The sequence below is a fragment of the Arachis stenosperma genome, chromosome 5 (genome assembly GCF_014773155.1).
Source record: "Arachis stenosperma cultivar V10309 chromosome 5, arast.V10309.gnm1.PFL2, whole genome shotgun sequence".
Classification (NCBI taxonomy): Eukaryota; Viridiplantae; Streptophyta; class Magnoliopsida; order Fabales; family Fabaceae; genus Arachis; species Arachis stenosperma.
The window spans coordinates 140,692,128-140,710,245 of NC_080381.1; the positions used below are offsets into that span (position 1 = coordinate 140,692,128).

The 18,118-nt window shown below is 30.2% G+C and overlaps 3 protein-coding genes across 4 annotated transcripts; 2 read left to right on the forward strand and 1 right to left on the reverse strand.

The window, feature by feature from the left end:
- Window positions 1-5,055: 5,055 nt before the first annotated feature.
- LOC130982022 (ran-binding protein 1 homolog b-like) lies at window positions 5,056-6,994 on the forward strand. The gene is made up of 4 exons (XM_057905839.1): window positions 5,056-5,286; window positions 5,377-5,528; window positions 5,632-5,757; window positions 6,378-6,994. The coding sequence occupies exons 1-4, from the start codon at window positions 5,138-5,140 to the stop codon at window positions 6,620-6,622; spliced, it is 672 nt and encodes a 223-aa protein (XP_057761822.1). The 5' UTR covers window positions 5,056-5,137; the 3' UTR covers window positions 6,623-6,994.
- A 109-nt stretch (window positions 6,995-7,103) lies between these two features.
- LOC130982021 (protein PIGMENT DEFECTIVE 338, chloroplastic-like) lies at window positions 7,104-10,656 on the reverse strand. 2 transcript variants are annotated; one of them, XM_057905837.1, is made up of 8 exons: window positions 9,725-10,656; window positions 8,957-9,031; window positions 8,805-8,876; window positions 8,530-8,610; window positions 8,325-8,422; window positions 8,052-8,177; window positions 7,655-7,703; window positions 7,104-7,556 (listed from the first exon to the last, which is right to left on the reverse strand). In XM_057905837.1, exons 1-8 carry the CDS (start codon window positions 10,565-10,567, stop codon window positions 7,395-7,397), a joined length of 1,506 nt encoding a protein of 501 aa, XP_057761820.1. In that variant the 5' UTR covers window positions 10,568-10,656; the 3' UTR covers window positions 7,104-7,394. The 2 variants fall into 2 exon arrangements, with proteins under 2 accessions (XP_057761820.1, XP_057761821.1); XM_057905838.1 differs by lacking the exon at window positions 7,104-7,556 and having other exon boundaries at window positions 7,657-7,819.
- A 311-nt stretch (window positions 10,657-10,967) lies between these two features.
- On the forward strand, window positions 10,968-14,621 carry LOC130979134 (protein HEAT INTOLERANT 4-like). Its single transcript, XM_057902495.1, has 11 exons — window positions 10,968-11,017; window positions 11,707-11,880; window positions 12,322-12,452; window positions 12,531-12,584; window positions 12,720-12,778; window positions 12,905-12,984; window positions 13,419-13,457; window positions 13,586-13,648; window positions 13,731-13,778; window positions 14,338-14,463; window positions 14,545-14,621. Exons 1-11 carry the CDS (start codon window positions 10,976-10,978, stop codon window positions 14,590-14,592), a joined length of 864 nt encoding a protein of 287 aa, XP_057758478.1. The 5' UTR covers window positions 10,968-10,975; the 3' UTR covers window positions 14,593-14,621.
- The last annotated feature ends 3,497 nt before the right edge of the window (window positions 14,622-18,118 follow it).

Genomic DNA, 18,118 nt, shown 5'->3' on the forward strand with positions numbered 1-18,118 from the left:
TTCTCGATGAATTTTATTGAAGTAAGCAAACTAATATCAGAGTACATGAATCACCAACAAGAATCACCAAAATATAAAAAATGCACCATGTATAGCAAAAAACTAACTAACAAACGAATAACGTCAGTTATACGGATTATTCCCAATGAACAATTAGCATCACACCCTAGTTCTAGGCGGCAGCACCTAGGTCAGTGTAGTGGCAGCAAAAATTTTTACATTTACATTTAGGGCAGTGTTACGGTGATGAAATGAAGAATTTTCTTTTCATGCTGAAACAAGGTGGAATGGATGGATATTAGACGCGTGTAAACATGTTTCCCAGGACAAAACATATCTGACGGAAGCAGAGAGACAACAGGCTTTAAGTTGTCAAAGTGATTAATAAGTTAGGTAGTAGATTATGTTAATTAGTGTGGTTAAATATTTGGGCCAATTTGATTTGAAGCCCAAAATTTTTTTTGAAGGTGTGTTATTCGTTGAAGAAAAATAGATTCGGATGCTATATTGCTCTCTGACCTTAGTCCCAACAATAATAATAATAATAATAATAATAATAATAATAATAATAATATTCTTAAATAAATAAATACTGAGAATATTAAAAAAATTATACAATATTTTTTTTGTTTGACATTCTAAAATTTATTATTATAATTCTTGTTCATCGTTTATTATTATAATTTGTTATAATATGTATTATTGTTTCTATTGAAATTGATAAATCAATTAAGAAATTAATCATAAACAAAAATAAAAACATAATTAGTAAAAAGCTAGAATCCAAAACAGTAAACAAGTTAGGATTATTGAGAGTATTCATAGAAACCGAAAAAATACATTATTTTATATGTTATTTTTAATTTAACAAATAAATATTAACTTTTAATCAAAAAATTATAACAAACTAATATATAATTTTATAAGAAATATTATATAAAAAATATACTAAAAGAAGTATAAAAAAAGATTAAATATACTTAAAAATAATATTATATTTTTTTAGTAATTAACTAATTATCTATCTAAAAGTGATATTAACCAATATTATACAAACAATTTCATTTTATCAAAATCAATTTTAATATAGAATTGCCAAACATAATTATGTTGGCACAAACTCACTTCTATTCAAAATCAATTTTACAAAATCATTTTCTTTCAAATTCCAGTTTAACCAACTCTAACCCAAACACACACTTTGTCGTTCAATTTATTCGCAATGTATGAGCATATTTTAATATCCCTTTTATACAAGGTTGCAAAAATCGAACCACTAAATGAACTGATAGAGTGAGCAGTTCTACGATTTATTAGTCTATTCATACTTTAATTGGGATTCAAACAGTTTATTTATATATTACATACAATTATAAATTAGAAAAATATTAACTCATACTTAACAATGACAACTATTATTATCGTCTCTAAAAATACGTAGCTACTTTTTTATCATTCCTAGTTGGTTTAATAAACATCTACTTATATTTTAATTGAAACAATTCTTTCTTCAAACTAAAGTTCTCATTTTCTAATTTTTTCAATTCTTAAATCTTATCAATTTTCAAATTATCATAATTACACTTACTCTGAACAATATTCTAAATTCTAATCATAATTTTTCTAACTAAGTTTTTTTTTGTTACATATTTTCTTTTTTATTTTACTTTTTCGAATTTGCTTATATATTTTTCTTTCTAAATTAACCAATTACTAGCAACTACCATTGTATTTTTGTTTTCTACTTTTATAATTATTGGGCTTTTTTACTAAAACTTTTCTTCTCTATCCAACTCGCAAAAACTTTAACTCATAATTTTAACTACCGAAAAATCGAACCAAAAAATCCGTCCCACATCATAACAAAATCCATATACTGGACCTACAGCCTATGTTTCCATTGCTTGTTGGGACGGGATAGCATGTAATATGCTAATATTGTTAGTCATGTGTATTTGATTATCAAAAAAAATTTTCCTTTATTAAATTGGTGAATATTAAGGTTATATTGAAAATATTGACTATAAATTAAATTATTTAAAATTTAATATTGTAAAAAAATTGATTTTGTGATTTAAAAATAAAATAAATTAGTCCCTATTTGATTAAATGACTGACAATGTTACTATTTGGTTAACTGAAATAAATTATTGTTAACAGATTAATATTTTGAAGAATAAATTATTTAATTTATTTCAATGTAATGCAACCACTGATTATTAAACAATAATTTATCAACTAAGTCGTTTTTTCCCTCTACAATTTATGAGCTAACTTTTTCTCTTTTTTTTTTTTTTCGAACAGCTAAGTTATTTATTATATATATGACTATGGGTTAATTTGGATCATTCCCATACAATATTAGTCCAATTCATGGATTTAGCAAAAAAAGCCCAACTGCATAAATAAATACCAACCCAACTCTTTCCAAAATTAATGGTGTGTTTGTTTGAGATGAAAATGAGAGGAAAGAAAAGGAAGGGAAAGAAATTGGAAGGAAAATGGTTATTTTCTCTTGTTTGGTTGAGGAGAGAAATGGGAGAGGAAGGAAAATGGATGGAAAAATATTGGTGGGGTCCACTAATTTTTTTTCCCTCCAACAATGGAGAGAAAATAGAGAGAAAACTAATTCTCTCTCTCTACTTCCAATATTACCCCTTTACTTTTTTCAATATATTTTATAATATAAGGGTAAACATGTCTTTATATACCATTTCTTTCCTTCTTATTTTCCTTTCATCCAAACACATTTAAAGAAAATAAAAATCCACTCAATTTCTTTCCTTTCCTTTCTTTCCTTCCTATTTCTTTCCTCTCTATTTCTTTCCTTCCAACCAAACATAGCCTAAGAGAATGATTAAGCAGTTAATTTAAACATAGTTTTTCATCTAATTGCCTCATAACACTGGACAAATTTCTGCGTCCTATTAATGCTAGTCAGTCCGTGTCTCCTTCTATCATATCAACACGACCACGCGTCTTTCATAAGAGGTATCCACCTCATTTCAATACATGTTGAAATTTTTTCACTTCAGCATGGTAGCATTGGCCTTACATTTATGCGCACAACTATTCTTAGAAGGAGCACCACGATTTTGGTACCTGCCAATCGTGCATGAACAGTTGGGTGTGTACAAAAGCAACAGATATTTACGTGAACAAAATTTGATTCATTTTTATTGCAGATACAAACTTAGAATAGTTTAAAATTTAAAAAGAAAAAAAAAATAAAATTTTTTTTACGTACTCTCAATTTTATAACGTACTCTCTTAATTAATCAATTTTATTATGGTATTAAAACTTGTCTGCTGATGACCATATATGGTTAAAACAATCAATTCAAACAATTTATTTTCACTATTAATATCTTCCTCAACTTTCTATTACAATAAGCAATTATTTAAACTATATTTTTGGTTGGTTTTATAATTTCTAACTTTTAGAAATTTAGTAATTGATTGCATATGAAATTAGAATAATTGGATCTTAGTAATTAGAAAATTTTAGCTGTACAAATAGCATCTTTGCAAAAAAACATATTAGCATGATGATTTTACCTGTATTAGTGTCCTTCTGATAAATTTTAGTTGTTATTGTGAACTTGTTAATTTGTTAATTGATCTTGTTGTTGTTGTGTTATTTTTATTTTTTTTGTTTTTGTTGTGATTTTTTTTTCTTGAATTTATTAAGTTGATAATTTGCTAAATTGTTGAGCTATTGTTGTTTTAATTTGCTAAATAATTAAGTTGTTGCGATTTAATTGGTTAGATTTTTTATTTAGGTTTTGTTTTCTGTTTATTTGCTAAATTGTTGTTGTGTATTTATTATTGTCTTTAAAATTATTATAAATATTAGTGATCATTAAATGCATGTTAATTCATGATTTGGCCTTCTTTTATTTTTGGGGTTCACAATTTCTATTAGTTTGTTAGCGTAGTTTAAAATTCAAAATTTTATTAGTTTATTTTATTTTTGTGTATATATATAATTAATAAATTTTTTATTTTTAATTTGAATAAAAAATACACAAATTTTTTTACGTACTTTCTCAATTTTATTACGTATTCTCTTAATTTTATTCAATTTTATTATGGTATCAGAGTTCCTATTAGTATCAATTAAACTAAGAATATGAAACGAAATTAATTATTTCACAAATAAAAAATTTGGTCAATCAATTAATTTGCACATAAATCGAAATTAGTTTAGATTTTAACAAGTAGTAAAAAAGACTCAACATCAATAAAAAATACATTGAATTCAATTATGGATCCAAATAAACATCAAATAAATTAAGAAATAAACTGAAATTATTTAATGATGGCATCAGAAAAAATAAAAAATAATAAAAATTAATTAGAATTAGTTAGGATTATCACTTAGTTGTAGAATTTTATTGTAAATTAAATACTAAATTCTCTTATTACTACTTAATATAAATGAAAAATCCTAAGAAATTAATTGTTTATATCTAGAATGTGATTATTAACTGGTTATCCAATAATTTTGTCTAATTTCTGAGAGATTACACCAAATAAATAAAATAATGATAAAGAAATACTATATATTTATATATAAATATATATATATATATATATATATATATATTGTTTAATTTATTTTTAATATATATTATATTCTCGTGGATGATTTTATTGTATAACTAACCTGGCTAATTTTATAATTAGAAATTTCACTACTCAAATCTTTCCTAACAAAAGTGATAGTGGCTCACTTGCTCATAATCACTTTGCATAAGTACTTTTTGGTAAAAAGGGCAATATTTTTCTGTTTTTGGTAATCAGTGTAGCAAGCAAGTGCAATATATTGTCACAACAATTACATTACTCTTCTTATCTTTTGGGCCCATGTATGAGATCCAATCTTAAAAGCTAAACCAGGCCTAGTTGTAAGGCTAACCCAACCCAGAACATTAATTTTTTATGCGAAAAAAAAAATATAGAAGCAGATCGCAACCGTCAGTTAGGGAAATCAATATCGTGATGTGTATAACGTGCCAACCATCCAACCGTCAACCCAAAAGTCTGCTTATAATTTAAGCAATTTTTCGCTGTACCCTGTTTACCTAAACCCTAGCGCTCTCTCTCTCTCTCTCTCTCTCTGAAAAATCTCAGCATGTCGAACACCGAAGCCGAGCACCGCGAAGAGGAGGAGGCTCCCGCCGGCGAGGACGAGGACACCGGAGCTCAGGTAGCTCCGATCGTCAGACTCGAAGAGGTCGCCGTCTCCACTGGCGAAGAAAACGAAGATGCTATTCTCGATCTGTAAGCATTTCAACAGTGTTTTTACCTTTTGAGAGTTTTATCGATTCATTAACTGAATTTTTGTTTTCTTAAATTAATTTTGTTTTGCAGTAAATCCAAGCTATATCGATTCGATAAGGACGGGAATCAATGGAAGGAGCGAGGTGCTGGAACAGTGAAGTTCCTGAAGCACAAGGAAACTGGAAAGGTTCGCCTCCTCATGAGGCAATCTAAGACGCTCAAGATCTGCGCCAATCATTTGAGTAAGTTGCTCCTTTTTCTCTTCGATCATCTTTTATTTATTTATTTGCTCTTCTTTCCCACCGTAATCTGAATTTCGACCGGTTTATTGTTGGAATTTTGTAGTCCTACCTTCGATGAGTGTGCAGGAGCACTCCGGGAACGAGAAATCATGTGTTTGGCATGCCAGAGACTTCGCCGATGGTGAATTGAAAGATGAGCTTTTCTGCATTCGGTTTCCATCGATTGAAAGTAAGTATGCCTTTTTTTTTTAGTTGTATTTTATGAACCTACTTTGTAGCTGTAGGTTTTAATCAATAGTCAAAACTTTGATTCAGTGTTCAATTATAATATTTTGTTATTGACGCGGGCACAGAATTCTAATATTCTAAGTTGTGTTTGTCAAATTTTAGTATGCATCTTTTGTAGTAACTCCTTGAAATACACTCACGTATATGTGAGCATCTTTTCTGAGATAGTGTTATGATAGGACAGCAAAATGCCTGCTATTCGCTGACTTTTGTGTTGCTATTTATATTTAGCATTACTACTTTACCTGCATAGGGTGTGAGGATTCCTTGTGACCTGGAAGGATCTTTGGTTTATTAGAGCTTCATACCATTTCAATGCACGTACCTCAATGCTTATGAGTGTCAATTTCTTTTTGTTGATATTAAGGTAGATGGCCGTCCATTCCTTTTGAAATTGTTTGGGCAAGATGCCTACTGTTTGTGACTAAGATGGCCCTTGTATGAGGGCACTTTGCATCAGACAACAAATAACATTGTTACTCTCTGCTTTACTAGTTTACTATTTTGGACATGGTTTTATTGCATTGTTTAACTGTTTTTGTTTTTATGTCCTTCTGTTAGATTGCAAATCATTCATGGAAACATTCCAAGAAATTGCCGAGTCCCAAAGCAAAGCCGAAAATGCGGATGCATCTGATACTGCCGGTCTCCTTCAGAAATTGAGTGTTGAAGGGAAAGAAGGTGAAGAAAAGAAACCTGAAAAGGAATCTGAAGAAAAAACTGCAGAACCCGAACCTGCATCAGCTGAGAAGAAAAACGAGACAGAATCAGAGAAAAAGGACGAAGAGCCCAGTCCCTCTTCTTGAATCATATCATTGATTCACATTTCCTTGCTAGGCAACATGAAAGTTAGGTTGTTGACCTTTTTCTGCCGCCGTTTTTTGGGATATTCCCCTCATGCATCGTAGTCTTGAGGTCAGGTCAGGTCAGGGTTGTGTCAGGGTGATGCTATTGAACAGGATGTGTCCATTGTTGAGTCTTTGTTGCTGGGGAAGTTTGGGTCAGATTTGGATTATTGAGGGTTGGTACTTTCGGGGTTTGGGAGTTTTCGAGTCTTATTTCCAATTCTATATATGTATTTGTCGGTGTTGTGGGGAAACTTGCAAGGGTGCAGTCGAGAAAATAGATAAAAATTATAAACAAAGGTTTTTGGATATACATTGTTTTGATTTCACGTCTTTTCCAACTCTAATTACTAATTAGTTATTACTTATTACTAGTGGTATTTTAACCTGCTCAATATGATCAAAGAAGCATCAATGTTCAAAGTTAATAAATGCAATCACGATCATTTCTGGTATACAAATGTAATTACACTCATCAAAATTTACATATGGTTTGGAAAAATAAATCATAAAATGATAAGCCGAAAAGCTAGGGCAAGAAATTCGGAGAAATTTAAGCGGTTCAGGGCTGCGTCAGAAGCCTCTTAAATTGGGGCCCATGATGCTTTGTTGTAAGGAAAAGTGTCTCTGTTACACTGCCATTGAAAATGGCGTGCTTGCTTAAGGTCCATCATTAATACGATTGAGCATGCCTATCAATAACTATGCTTTGAAGGTGAGCTAGTTTTCATTATTATTTCTCAAACCTGACCCACTTCCAGTTGGCATAAAGTGTTTCATTCTCAAAAGGGAGGACACTATTTGGGAGGGGCTCTGATTCTTGGATGATATGATGATTGTGATGTATGTTCTCTTTGTATTTCTTTGCCATCATATCAGCCTCCAAAAACACTCTCTGTGAAAGAAGAAAAAATCATATCTCAAGATCAATCTCTCTTGCACCATAAAAGAACTCAACCAATAAGGAAAAGAATACATAAACAAAATAAGTACCTGTTTATCTGAGAGAAATAGGCCAGGTTCACTTTCAAGGTCTGCAATGCTGCATGATAGAAAGACAAATTGTCATCACCAGCATTTTTATTTTTACCACTATGTTGTGGTCTATTGAGGTTCCTTCAACTCAACCTTTGTTGCAACCAATTGCACATATCATATCTAAAGATAAAGATGAAAGAGCAAAGTGAGCTCGAAGATGCTAACCTTAACTTGCAAGAAACCTCGGTGAAAAACATGACTAAGAAGAAATACCAGGGAAAATATATGATATTTTTTACTTACCCTATTTTGTTTTCTCCCTCTTTTAAAAGCTTGTTTATGATGGATGCCTAATTATGTAAGGAGTTTATGTCTAGTAGTATATTGGGAGGAGAACTTCAATTTTAATTACCTCAAGGAGATTTTATCAGGAGCCGTTGACTTCACCACCAGAACTTTCAACTTCTCATCAACAGAAAGTATGTCACTAACAGAACTAATCTCGGCTCGAGTGATATTTGAAACATGCAGCAATCCACTGAAAGGAATCCAACAAACAATTTAACATACACACAGTTTTGATAATCTCAACCTAACAATTTAAATTCATGAAGTAGCTAAAAGAATTAGCATTTTCCCCTAATGACTAAAGAATAACAGCTATGTTATCCAACCTATCACTCACCATCTATTTGTTTCTCCTATCCTTATTTGGGCTCCATAAGGAAGGATCTTGTTCACAGTACCTTCTAGAAGTGTTCCTTCTTGAAGGTATATCTTTTCCTGCAGCATCATTTTCATTGAACAGCACCGGAAAATAAAATAAATCCAACATTTAAATGTTAAAGCTAAGCAGAAAAAATGGTAACGAAAAGATTTTGAGTACTGACCCAAGCTTCCCTCTCACTAAGTACCAAATTGGTTGTGGCTTCATCTACTTGAGTAATTTGTACATATATACATCGTCCCACCTAGATCATTGTTATTAATATTATTTAACAGATGTAAGAACGACAAAGACTCGAAGGCAAGCTAAAAGAGGAGAGCTGTGTTAGATACTTGTGTCAATATTCATGACATGGAACAAAGATGGTTTAGATAAGTAATTGATGCAAAACAAGAAAATTTTTCCTGTTTTGGAGAGAAGTTCAGGGCTGCAACTCACATTTTCTTTTAATTCACTAACATTATTTACTCTTTTCATAAGCTCAGCTTTAGGTAGGAAAGCCCGCAAGCCCTGCATATCGAAATTCAAGAGGATATAAACATTTACTCGAGTGTTACATAAACATGAAGATTAAGTTTGATAGCACAGACCTCAATCCTTGTTAGCAGGCCCCTGGTATTCCACTCTGTGATTCTAACCTCTATAGGTTCGCCATACTGTTTTATCTGCCCAAAAGATTAAGATTGGAAAATGTGATTCTCAAATGAAAGAAAGGATTATATTTGCCATTATTTGTAGTTCCTTACTGACTATAACTAAAGCATACATGCAAAATTTTTTTCTAACTCTCAGCATGAAATAATACCCCGTTAGGAAAATTTATTTCCTTGTCTATTTTGTAGGCTATATACATGTATATAAATAAGTATAATCATATTAGCTATTTTATATTCTAACATATATATCAGTTTGGGCCTTTTTGGATCAATAACCAAAAGATCAGTCAAATTCAGGTAAACTTCTGCTCTCGGATATCTTTCTTGACATTTTAACATGGATGATACTAGGGAAAGAATTCCAACATTATCAGCCTAGGAAGCATAAAATTAAAAAATGGTTTGCGGTATTGGTGACAGATACTCCTAGCCTATATCCTTCAACTTCTACTTTAATTTTTTCAAAATAAATTTTGTATCAATATGGCTGTTTCTTTCCATAGATATATTTATAAGTTGTATTCTAAATTCAGGTCATGATCTTCAGAATTTGCCATTTTCATCTGTTAGTGTCATGTCCATGCTACCTAGTTTCCAATTAACTAGCCAAAAGAGAATGATCACATCCAACTTACAAATTCTATAAATTTCCAATGAACTATATATTAAGCATTTTATGGGGCATGTCGGAAAGAGAAAAACCTGCCTCAGTCGATGCCAGGCGATGCGGCGGAAGAGCCTTCTGCTAGAAAGCAAAGCCCTATCAGTAAGTGTTCTACCAAGAACCTCAGCAAACACAACAGTTCCAACCTGTGTAACCGGAATCCCATTGATTGCATCTTCATTCTTCAGAATTCCCATCCTACCCTGAACATTAAAATTCTGTTCATCCTTTTCCAAATCAAATAGCAAGTGTTCCATTTCTCTAGTATTCAAGGGAAGCACCTCCTTTGTCAACATTGTAGCTAGTAATTCTGCACCCACATTGACATTGAGCTTGCTTTCGTTACCCGAAACAACAACTCCTATCACAAAATCCCCAGGTTTTGGTTCATAATACTCAGCATTATCCTTCTTAACTTCTTCACTCTCATCAACCATATCATCTCTTTCCTTAGAAACTTCTAACAGCCCACCATTTTCTTTTCTCTCCTCCACAGAACCATTCCCTTTGAAAAACTTCAAAAATGGCGACAAAGCTTCATCTTCTTTAGAACCTCTCTCTGATTCCCTAACAACCTCATTTTTTGCAGTAGTTGGTGAAGGCTTGTGGCGCAACTCAAGCTTAGCATGCTCTTGGTCTTGGGTCCCTTCACCATCAAGAGCTTCGTGAGATGACTGATTACTAGAAAAGCCATCAAATTTCTCACTCATCGAGGAAAATTCAACATGGGCAGCTCTCAAAATTGAAAATTTATCGCGTTCTGTATATGGGAGTTTCATGGGGTTTCTATGGAAATTGTTGCGAAAAGCAGTGACATGGCTAAGAGGTAAAGTCCAATTGGGAAAGCAGAGAGACTTACATGGACAAAGAATCAATGGCATCTTCGTATTGTTGACACAGTTTAAGAGCTACGAGGTTCGGTTCAGTTCTGAGTTTCTGAGTTGCATGTGAACTAGTTCTATGTTCTATTCTATCCTCTTTAGCTTTCTTCTCCCACTTCAGTCAAAAATTTTGTGAAATTTATTGTGATTTACTGATTTTGTTTAAAATTTATATATTTACTTTTTCTTGTTTGTTTGAAAAATATTATTATATTTAAGATAGATAATAGGTGATTAATTTGTCATTAGTTTGTTATTGTTCAAATTTTTATGATCAATAAAAGTAAATGGTAAAAATGTAAATTAACCATTACAGAATATTTGAGTCATTCTTTTCTTCTCTCTCAATTATCTTTAATTTCACTAATAATTCTCTTAATATTTCATGTAAATCCCTAATTTCATACCATGTCACCATCAAAGCACCGTGGCCGCTATATTGTATTTAAAGTAAGATTATGAACTCTAAATCTAGATTCATTCACTTTTTCTTCTTGTTTCATTGTTTATGAGATTTATTGTTTGTGATTAATTTGGCAAAAACAATTTAAATGCTAACACACACTGAATGTACTTGTACTTTATAAATACTATATTTTATTTTTACTCTTTTTGTCAGTTTTCTTTGCTCAGAAAAAAATCTATGAATAATCTTGTTTACACTTATTCTTATATGTCAAAAAACCTTCTCGCTTATTATAACATAACTAGTTGATTGAGAATAATAGATGCTTCTTTTTCTTGATAGTAATTTGTATTCTACAGTTTTACTTCTGATTTTCTTTTCAGTTTTTTTGGTAGTTAACTAAATACTTGTCTTCTTCATTTTTATATTTGATCTACATGATGATTTTCAACAAGATTGGTATTTTTTTTTAGATATAGTTCACTAAACAAAACTATAATGATTTCTCTAAGCACTTTCATTTCTGTTTCTTCTTAGCATTTTCTTTTGATTTATTGTTAACTTGTTATGCTTTTAGTTCCAACAACACATTGTAAGAGTGTTTATAGCTTAGCAAAACTTAAAATTAAATAAATTTATTCGATTAAATTACACAATCAAGTTATGATGAAGGTTTGAAAGCCTTTTTATTTAAATATATAAACTACGTATATATAGTGATTGATTTTCTCAGTCTCTTTCAAAATGCAACCTTGTACGGTACGTTACACTAAGGAAAGGAACTAAGAGGCGGAGAGAACCGCGGCATGAACCTCAACATTCCAAGAAACATTCCACAAAACCACCTTCAGAATCTGAAGATAACCCTGAGCTGCATGACGAGCACTTCGATGAAAAACGCAACTTGGTATGCATTCTTTGCTTGTTTCTACTTCTACAATGTTGCTTTATTTTATTTACATGTTTCTTCAGTAACTTTGCATTATCAGCTTTGTTGATAGATTGTAGATTTGGTATAGAGTTATAATCCAAATAGCAGATGAATCATCTCCTTCAATTTATGCATTAATATATGTATATACATGTATGCATTTACTGATAAATAAACATTTGTTGATGTGTATTCTCTAGCAAGATTTGTGGAGAGAAGTATTCCTTGTTGGAACAGAGGTTTGTTTGTTGGATTGTTAGATGATTTGACTAATTTGACTAAATTTTCACCTAACGGCTCTCAGATATCAATTTCACATAAAGTCGATTTCACCTGAGTTTTCACCTTTTGATAATAGAAAACTTGAAGTTTTCACTATATTATTAAAAATGCTCCAATTCTCTTATGAAAAAACAGGTAGTGTCACCTTTTCCTCCATCTGATAAAATTGGGATTATCTCTGTTCAGAGAGAGACTGAAGAGATTATTCCCATGAAACAAATGAAAATGGATTGGATTCCATACATCCCCTCAGAGGATCGGTACACATTTTAATTCGTCTACCCTCGGAATTGTTTTATTCATATTGTTGTGAAATTTTTGGTTATTCCTGAATTTGCCTTCTTCAACATTGACAGATTGAAATCTCAAATATTTATCTTGAGTTGCACCCAAAGGAGGTATGCCATCATCTTTGATTCAAATACCTTAGTATAGTATCAGTAGCTTGTTTCAGAATTCAGGTTGGAAAATGATAATATTTTATTGATTAGAGAAGTTCTGATTTTATGTGTGATATATTCAATGTGATGCAGGGCTGCTTTGAAACATTTAAAGTTGGATCAAGTGAAAAAGTATGAGTATTGCTTGCCATGTGAGTAGTAATTAGTTTGAGGCTTAACTTCTTAATTATTGATCACACTATGTTGTATATTTCCTATCAGATAGAACAAGGAATATTTGATTAATTTGTTTCCTTTAACTGTCATTCTTTTTTAAGATTTCTACCATCCATTCAAGGAAGATGAACTTGAACAAAGTACTGAGGTTCAAATACTATTTCCAACAGAGCCAAAGCCGGTAATTATTATTAGGTTTAATTATTCTGCCGGTTCTCAGTTTCACCAAATTTTCATAGACGATATCAAATTTTGTAATTAAGTCTCTACCATGATAAAAATATTGGAATTAACGGAATATTCTGTTAAACTATACAGAATATGCAGTCAAGTGTTAAGCATATTCGTTTTGTTTAATAGAATATTATGTTAATTCCAATGTTTTTGTCACGGTAGAGACTTAATTACAAAATCTGATATAATATGGAGACTTAATTGAAAAGAAAAAAAAGTATAGGGACCTAATTGAAAATTCAGTAAAACTATAAGGACCAACAGAATAATTAAATCTTGTTATTATACAAATTGTTAGTTAAAAATTTTAACAGTGTTTGTGTGTTGCTTGAGATCCCCATTTTTGCATGACATGTTTAGATACATTTGTTTATTTTGCAGGTCTTTTGTTCATTTGATTGGAAGTTCAATGATCTTGAGGTAAAGGCAGATTAACTTTCTAATGTTTATGATTCTGTCAGGTTCAACTTTCTAAGTAGAAGATAAATTTTTAAGTAGAAACTAGAAAAGCATTGACATTTCTTGCTTTATAATAATATTCCACACAGGAGTTCAGTGATGAGCTCATAAAAGATGAGGAATTATCAGCAGATCAAAAAGATGAGTTCAAGGTAGGAATACATGCATGCAAGTTTTTCAACTAATTTTTTCAACTTGATTTCAATGGCTGATTCTCTTTCTTTTTTGTTATAGGATTTTGTGAAGGAAAAAGTACAAGAAGCAAAGAAAGCTAATAAAGAGGTATAATGAATTTTCTTTGGTTCTGACTTCTGAATATGCATACACATCTGTTTTTCTTTTTCTTTTTGTTTCTTGCTATGATGCACGGACATAAACACAGGACACGTAGATACTCGAATTTTAAAAACTTATAAGGCACGGAGATACGGCATATATATAGAATATAAAGTATTTTTTAGATAAATTACAATGAATTTTTTATATTTTATTGCTGTTAAAATATAAAATAATTTTTTAACTATTTTTAATGTCTTTTTTTAACTATATAAAAGTATCTAAAATATTTTTTGTTTTAATAAATAATAATATATATTATTTCTAAACTCATTTCAACGATATATATTAAGAATAAGGCTGGACACGTGATGGTATTTAGGTGTGTCCAAGTGTGTCCAGAAAAGAATTTTTTATTTTTTATTAAGACACGATTGGACACAGCAGACACGCGTGTCGAACGAGTGTCGATGAGTGTCGTGTCCGAAATGTGTCACGCGGACACGACAACTCAACGAAGTGTCCGTACTTCATATGTTTCTTGATTTTTGTCATTGATTTTAAGGCAAGGGAAGCTAGAAGAAAAGCCATTGAAGAAATGAGTGAGGAAACTAAAGTTGCATTTGAGAATATGAGATTTTACAAATTCTATCCTGTTCAAAGTCCTGATTCTCCTCCTGTATCAAAGAAGGTTAGTTTTAGATATTAATGATAACAGCTTAATTTATGTGTCAAAATGATAAGTTCTAATTAATTCTTTGTATTGTGGCAGTGTCATGTGATTAACAGGTATTATGGAAAGGCTCATGAATATCTATGATGAAGCTAAGGCTTAAATTTTTTCTTAATATAAAGTTGTGACTTAGAAATTGCAGAAAAACCAAACTAGATGCTTTGATATTAAGAACAATTTATTTAGTCCATTTTTTAATTTGGTTATATTTAGAGAGTAAATTGTATTTACTTAGCTACTTTTGGAGATGTAGATGTAATTCAACCATTTGGCTCTAAGGGTCATTATCAATTATCAATCTCATTCACCAGATGCTATATTATTCATGCATAATAAAAATGTGGAATCTCTCTAAGTTCTAATCTTAATACATATTCGCATGAAAAATTTTAGCACATCTTATCCTTATTAATTAACATTGTCCATTAGAAGCACATACATACACTTCAGTCTGAGTGAACACCATCATGTCCATAATATCTTAAAATACATCTTTATTTCAAAAAAAAAAAAAAAACTATTTTCACTTACCATTATGATTTCTTTTCTTTTTTTTTTTTTTTACCAAAAATAGAGGATTCGAACCCGCAACTTCTTAATTGAATATATAACAACTATGCCATTTGAGTTATAACTCATTGGCCATTATAATTTCTACTCCATTAAACACTTTACGTTCTGATTCTATTTATATAACACATACTATTTTAATGAATTAAATTAAATAAAGTTGATTTAATCAAATTCCATGCCTATACAAGTAAATAATCGATTAAATTCAATTTACTATAGTTTATTAATAGTGGTAATTCGAAACAAGTTTTGATTTAATACATGTAGTGCTCCTCCTTAATAAATCAAATCTATTGGATTCGATTTATATTTATTTGTTGTTACACTAGCTAATTTAAATCATATGGATTCGACTTATATGATATTAATATAAATCGAATTATATTGCTTCGATTTACATAATTTTAGGATATTTGTGTTAATTTTTTGTATTTAAGACATTCATGTAAAATTGAAATTCATTCTGTTTGTTTATATGATTTGTCCTATTTTTTATTAACAATAGAGTAAATGTAAAAATTATAAAGTAATTATTTTAGAATAAAAACACCAATTATTATATCAGTATTTAATAAATAATTATTTATTAAAATATATCAAGTAATTATGTAAAAAGTAAAATATACAAATATTTAAGAGAGCGCGCTCGCGTGTACCAATTAGAAAAAAAAAATCAATTCAAGAAATGGCATTCTTTTTTGTGACTATTCAAGAAAATGGCGTTTGATTGCATTAATGAAAATATATTTATCATGAATCAGTTAAAAAAGAAAGGAAAAGACACCTTGTGCTACAACGACGGCGACGACAATAATAATAATAAAACCTGTATTTTATTTAATGTGCTTGTTTAGACACCATTAAATTGATAACAAAAAAATTTTTTTAGTAATTTTTTTATTTTTTAGTGTATTTGACAAATTTTTAATTATAAAAATAAAATCATTAAAAAAATAAAAAACATCTTTTTTGAGATATTACTATTTATATATTTTTAATTTTTTTTAAAAAAAAACAGATGTTTGTCATATAATAAATGAATAAAAAAATTCTTTTATCTTATTTTATTCAAACATAATAGATAGATAAAAAAATATTTTTAAATGATATATCCAAACATAAAATTACTTTTACTTTTATAAAAGATCTTTTAAGAAAATATTATTAAAAAAAAGATCTTTTTTCAAAAATAGCGTCCAAACAAATCTAATATCTTAAATTTAGATGTTCTTCGTATATATGCAGAGACATCAAAGTAAAAAAATAATAAATACATATTTTTATTACTTTTTGTATTAAAATTATGAAAGCTTAACGATAATAAAATATTAAAAAATATAATAAAATCTTATTTAATTTAAAAAATTTGCGTAATATTGTACTAAGTTTGTTTTATTTATATAATTTGTCTTTATAAATTTGAATTTGAAATTCAAAACATTAAAATATTCTTATAAGGTTATATAATATTGAACTTAGAAATTTGAATTTATTTTAAAAACAAAAAGCAATTGTAACGACATTTCAAACCCAAATTTCAGTTGGATTTTGGACGGATACAGTGGTTTTTTTTGTGATTGATATAATGTTTGTTTTGGTGCTATTATTTTAATAAAAAAAGATTTTTTTTTTAATGAAACAAATATTTTTTAATTGTTTAGTAAATTTTTAGTAATAAAAATAAAAATACTAAAAAAATAAAAAAATTTAAAAAGTTGTAATTTATATTTTTTTAAAATATATTTTTTAAAAAAGATATTTTTTATATAATAAATAAATAAAAAGATAATTGATAAATAAAAAGATCTTTTTGTATGAAATATTAAAACATAAAACTATTTTTACTTTTTCATAATATCAGACATAGATATTTTTTTAGCAGTTCACCCAAACAAGCCTATATAAAGAAAGTAACACACTAAATTACCTACTAAGAAAACAGCCCACTTTTTACTGGATTTGGATCCTCTAAATTTTAAATTTTATTTTAAAGAATAAAGTTTGATCTCTCACCCTTAAATGGTTTTTCTCTCATATTTTTTCTTGGTCCCACTTATATCAAATTTTACTCTTTAAAGTGAAATTCAAAATTTAGAGGATTTAAAACCCTCCTTACTAGTCTCTCATTTGGAGGCTAGCGATTCAGATATGGGGAGAGTTGATCAGTGGGCAAACATACGATGAATACCTTCAATTTCGATTGGTTTGCAAGCAATGGAACTTCAATCTTCCACAGATCCCAGTGGCAACAAAGTTCCATGGCTGCTGTTACCTAGAGCTAAGAAATCTTCCCAAAATTCTAAGATATACGCAGACACCCTCTCAAAATTAAGTCAGAGACAAACCCGTATTCTTGAAGAGAAGGAGATTTACCATCTTACAATGCGAGAGATACAAAACAACGTCATTCGTGGATCTTGTCATGGATGGATAATAACCGTATCAATAGATGAAGGCACCATCCGAATGATAAATCCATTTACAAAGGTTTGCTTCGATCTTCCTCCGATTTCAACTCTTCCCAATGTAATTGATATTCATGGCGACAAATGCACTTATGATTCTGAGGAGTATGTTGGCACTCTAGATACGGTTTACATGCGTACAGTCAATGTTTCGAAGGTTATTACGAATTCAGCACCTAACAATGATGATTTTAAGGCCATGGCCATATATGGAAATAGTAAAAAAATTGGCTTTTATTTTAAGCCCAATAATCCGAGATGGATCAAGTTTCCAACAGATCATGGGGAAATTGTGCATGGTCTAGTGGTTAGCTCACTAGTCCGCTTAAGCAAGTGTCGGGAGTTCGAATCCCACCTTGTGCATGCAGCAATCCATTGGCCAGCGGCAAATCCTTAAACCAAAAAGAACCAACTTGGGTTGGTCGAGTGGTCAGCTCACTCGTCCGCTTAAGCAAGTGTCGGGAGTTCGAACCCCGCCTTGTGCATGCAGCAACCCATTAGCCAGCAGCAGACCCTTAAATGGAGCTCAGATCTAGCAGTGATCAGAGTTTATGAAGGGATACCTGATGAATTTG

Coding starts and splice junctions, on each gene's coding strand:
- LOC130982022 (XM_057905839.1), top strand. CDS start 5,138: ATGTCGAACACCGAAGCCGAGCACCGCGAAGAGGAGGAGGCTCCCGCC. Junction 5,529..5,631: donor GATCTGCGCCAATCATTTGA/GTAAGTTGCTCC, acceptor GGAATTTTGTAG/TCCTACCTTCGATGAGTGTG. Junction 5,758..6,377: donor TCGGTTTCCATCGATTGAAA/GTAAGTATGCCT, acceptor TCCTTCTGTTAG/ATTGCAAATCATTCATGGAA.
- LOC130982021 (XM_057905837.1), bottom strand. CDS start 10,567: ATGCCATTGATTCTTTGTCCATGTAAGTCTCTCTGCTTTCCCAATTGG. Junction 8,877..8,956: donor GCCTGCTAACAAGGATTGAG/GTCTGTGCTATC, acceptor TTCGATATGCAG/GGCTTGCGGGCTTTCCTACC. Junction 7,557..7,654: donor TATTTCTCTCAGATAAACAG/GTACTTATTTTG, acceptor CTTCTTTCACAG/AGAGTGTTTTTGGAGGCTGA.
- LOC130979134 (XM_057902495.1), top strand. CDS start 10,976: ATGTCACCATCAAAGCACCGTGGCCGCTATATTGTATTTAAA. Junction 11,018..11,706: donor GCCGCTATATTGTATTTAAA/GTAAGATTATGA, acceptor TGATTTTCTCAG/TCTCTTTCAAAATGCAACCT. Junction 12,585..12,719: donor TTGAGTTGCACCCAAAGGAG/GTATGCCATCAT, acceptor AATGTGATGCAG/GGCTGCTTTGAAACATTTAA.